This window comes from Lichenostomus cassidix, unplaced genomic scaffold (assembly GCF_008360975.1).
Source record: "Lichenostomus cassidix isolate B80296 unplaced genomic scaffold, HeHo_3.0 HiC_scaffold_209, whole genome shotgun sequence".
Taxonomy (NCBI): Eukaryota; Metazoa; Chordata; class Aves; order Passeriformes; family Meliphagidae; genus Lichenostomus; species Lichenostomus cassidix.
In genome coordinates this window covers 2,084-5,061 of record NW_028147772.1, presented here as the reverse complement: position 1 = coordinate 5,061, position 2,978 = coordinate 2,084, and the positions used below count along the sequence as shown (strand labels likewise).

The following is a 2,978-nucleotide window of genomic DNA, read 5'->3' as shown; positions in this document are numbered from 1 at the left end:
AGAGATGCTGCACGAGGAGGAGCTGCAAACGCAGCCCAGGGAGCTGCGAGGAGGAAAGAGCCTCGCTGTGCCGGGAAGGCGGCCGGAGATGCAGCCAGAGCTCGGAGCTGGGGGAGAAGCCTCAGGGCGGAGAGAAGCCCCACAAGTGTGGGGAATGTGGGAAAAGCTTCAGGCGGAGATCTCACCTGACCCGGCACCAGATGATCCACACTGGGGAAAAGCCCTATGAGTGTGGGGAATGTGGGAAAACCTTCAGGCGGAGATCTCACCTCATCTGGCACCAGAGGATCCACACAGGAGAAAAGCCCTATGAGTGTGGAGAATGTGGGAAGAGCTTCAGGCTGATGTCCACCTTGATCACACACCAGAGGATCCACACAGGGGAAAAGCCCTATGACTGTGGGAGGTGTGGGAGGAGCTTCAGCCGGAAGTCCAGCCTGATGCGGCACCAGGCGATTCACAGTGGGGAAACACCTTATGATTGCAAGGAATGTGGGAAGAGCTTCAGTGACAGCACCAAACGGATCCAGCACAAGAAGATCCACACTGGGGAGAGGCCCTACGAGTGTCCCAACTGTGGGAAGAGGTTTCAGAGCAGGTCCCATCTCCTCCTCCATGTGCGCATTCACACCCAGGAGAGGCCCTTCCGCTGCCCTGACTGTGGGAAGAGCTTCAAGCGAAACACCCACCTCATCACCCACCGGCGCATCCACACTGGGGAAAAGCCCTACGAGTGTGGGGAGTGTGGGAAGAGCTTCTCACAGAGCTCTCACTTGACTCGGCACCAACAGAGGCACCAGTGAGGGAAGCCTGCGAGTGTCCCGAGTGCAGGAAGAGCTTCATTGCTGCTCCAACTCCATCCCCAGTGGGAAGATCTGCAGTGAATGATCCCCAGTGATCCCCGTGGGGCAGAATCCTGGTGAACCCCATTCCAGGTGATCCCCATCGGGTGAGGAGAATGTGTTTTAAATGTTCAAATTTTCTTTCTTCTCCTGCTCTGAGTTTGTTAGCAATAAATTCAATTCACATCACCAGTTCTGAGCCTGTTTTGTGCACAAAGGTGTTGGATGAGGGATCTCTTAGCCAGGTCCTTCTATCAACTCAGGAAGCCTTGGTTCAATTTTCTCTCCCCATGGCGGCTGTGCAGGGCAGTGAGAGAGCAGCTCTGCTGGGTGCCTGGCATGGGGCCAGCGTCACCCCACTGCAATGTGCCATGGCCTCGTGTGGCCCTGTGCTCTGGAGCCAGCGCTGCTGTTGCTTTTTCCTTCCTGATGATTTTCTCTTTTGCATCAAAGGCTTGTGAAGTGCCCCTGCTGTCCCTGGCGTCCCCTGGGCCTGCTCCCCCTGGGCCGTTGCGGAGGCTGGGAGCTGCCGTGGGGGCCGTGGGGCTGCCCCGGGGGCTGCGTGCCGAGGCGGGGCCGGGAGGTGCGGAGAACTTGGTCGCTATTTGCAGAGCAATGGCGCCTTGGGCCCGGGCCCGTTGCAGAGCTGTTCCTCATGTGCGGCTTTGGCCTCGGCCAGCCCGGGGGGCACTGAGAGCGCGGGGCTTGGGCTGTGTGCTGTGCAGAGCCCGCGCCTCGCTGCCCTTGGCTGGCTGTGCTGTCACTCGGGATTGTCCCAGCGCGATTGCTGCTCGGTGCCAGCGAGCGGGGACAAGGCCGGCGCCGGTGTCGACCCCAGGCAGGCAGGCAGGGCTTTAGTGGGGCAGCAGCGGCGCCATGGTGGGAGCGTGTGTGCGGCCCGGGAGCGGCGGCAGCGGGCGGAGCCCGGGGAGGCTGCGGCGGAGCTCGGAGAGGCTGTCCCAGCGCAGGTGGGAGCCGCGCTGCCTTGTGCCGGGGCTCGGGGCTCGCTGCGGGCGGATGGAGGGGGCGGCAGGGGGTCTGTGGCGGCTTCCTTCTCCCGTCTCCCCCTCTCTCTCCCTCCCTCGCTGGCTGTGGCGCCGTGTTGCCGCTGGCCTGAGGCCGCTGAGGGAGCGGCTGCCCGCGGTCTCCTTGCCGCTGCTGCCTCGGCAGGAGGCGGTGCCGGAGCAGCGCTGGCTCGTCCCGCTCGCTGTGGGTAGCACAGAGGTGGCTGCGCTGTCGGCGGCAGTGTGCGGGAAAATCCGCGTGGCCAGAGGTTTGTGTGCCCGCAGGAGACAGAGGAGTCGTGTACAAGTGACTTTATAGATGGAGAGAGGGAGAGGCCGTGGGGCATTTGCCATGGGTCTGTAAAACGCAGCCTCCTTTTTATGCTCGTTTCCCCGGCTGCGTTTCATTGTCCCTTTGCCCTCTTGTCACGCTATCTGGAGGAAAATGAAAAACTATCCAAAAAGATTTTTAATGTTAGCGTGTCAAGGCGTTACTTTATTATCTGAGCAGGATGTTGTTCTGACCAGGATGTACCACGGGAATGACCTCCTCTAGAGCCCGGGTTTGTAGAGAGAATCGTTCTATGGCACATTAATTTTGCATGGTTTCTCAGGCATTTTATACTGTCAAAACTCATAAAACGATTTTTGGTCAGTCTTAATTGGTCCCATGTTGCTTATTTTCTAATCTGTTGTTTAGTATTGGATCCAGATTTCTTCTCTTCTGATGCTAATTAGGTCTTCCTTCTTATCTCTCTTTGGCCAGGCAAGGTGTCTCCAAACAGCCAGAGGTGAGGTTTGGAGCTGATGTTCGTTAATGGCTGCTGATGGCCTTTTGTCTTTTGGTCTCCTCCTAGTGTGTTGGTATGTTAAGCTTATCAGACCTCACCTGGTGGAACAATTTTCGGGAAAAAATCTTAGAATTCCGTTTCCTGGGCTAAAGACAAACCAAACCTTTGACTGAAGTTTATACATAATATTTAAACTGGTATATATTTCCACACAGTGGCTGAAGTGCTTGGAAGGTACAGACTTCCCGATCCGCCCACTGCCTGTGTCCCTTAACATGCACCCCTAGTTAGTGTAACATTCGGTATTCGTGGCTCTGGGAAGTGTTTGTTCTGCTTGTGGA

The 2,978-nt window shown here is 57.3% G+C and overlaps 1 protein-coding gene across 1 annotated transcript; it reads left to right on the top strand.

The window, feature by feature from the left end:
• Positions 1-5: 5 nt before the first annotated feature.
• On the top strand, positions 6-1,034 carry LOC146420891 (uncharacterized; the record flags this gene model as incomplete). Its single annotated transcript, XM_085047915.1, has 1 exon — positions 6-1,034. A coding segment is annotated over one exon (798 nt), but the record flags the coding sequence as incomplete, so codon positions are not given.
• Between the last annotated feature and the right edge of the window lie 1,944 nt (positions 1,035-2,978).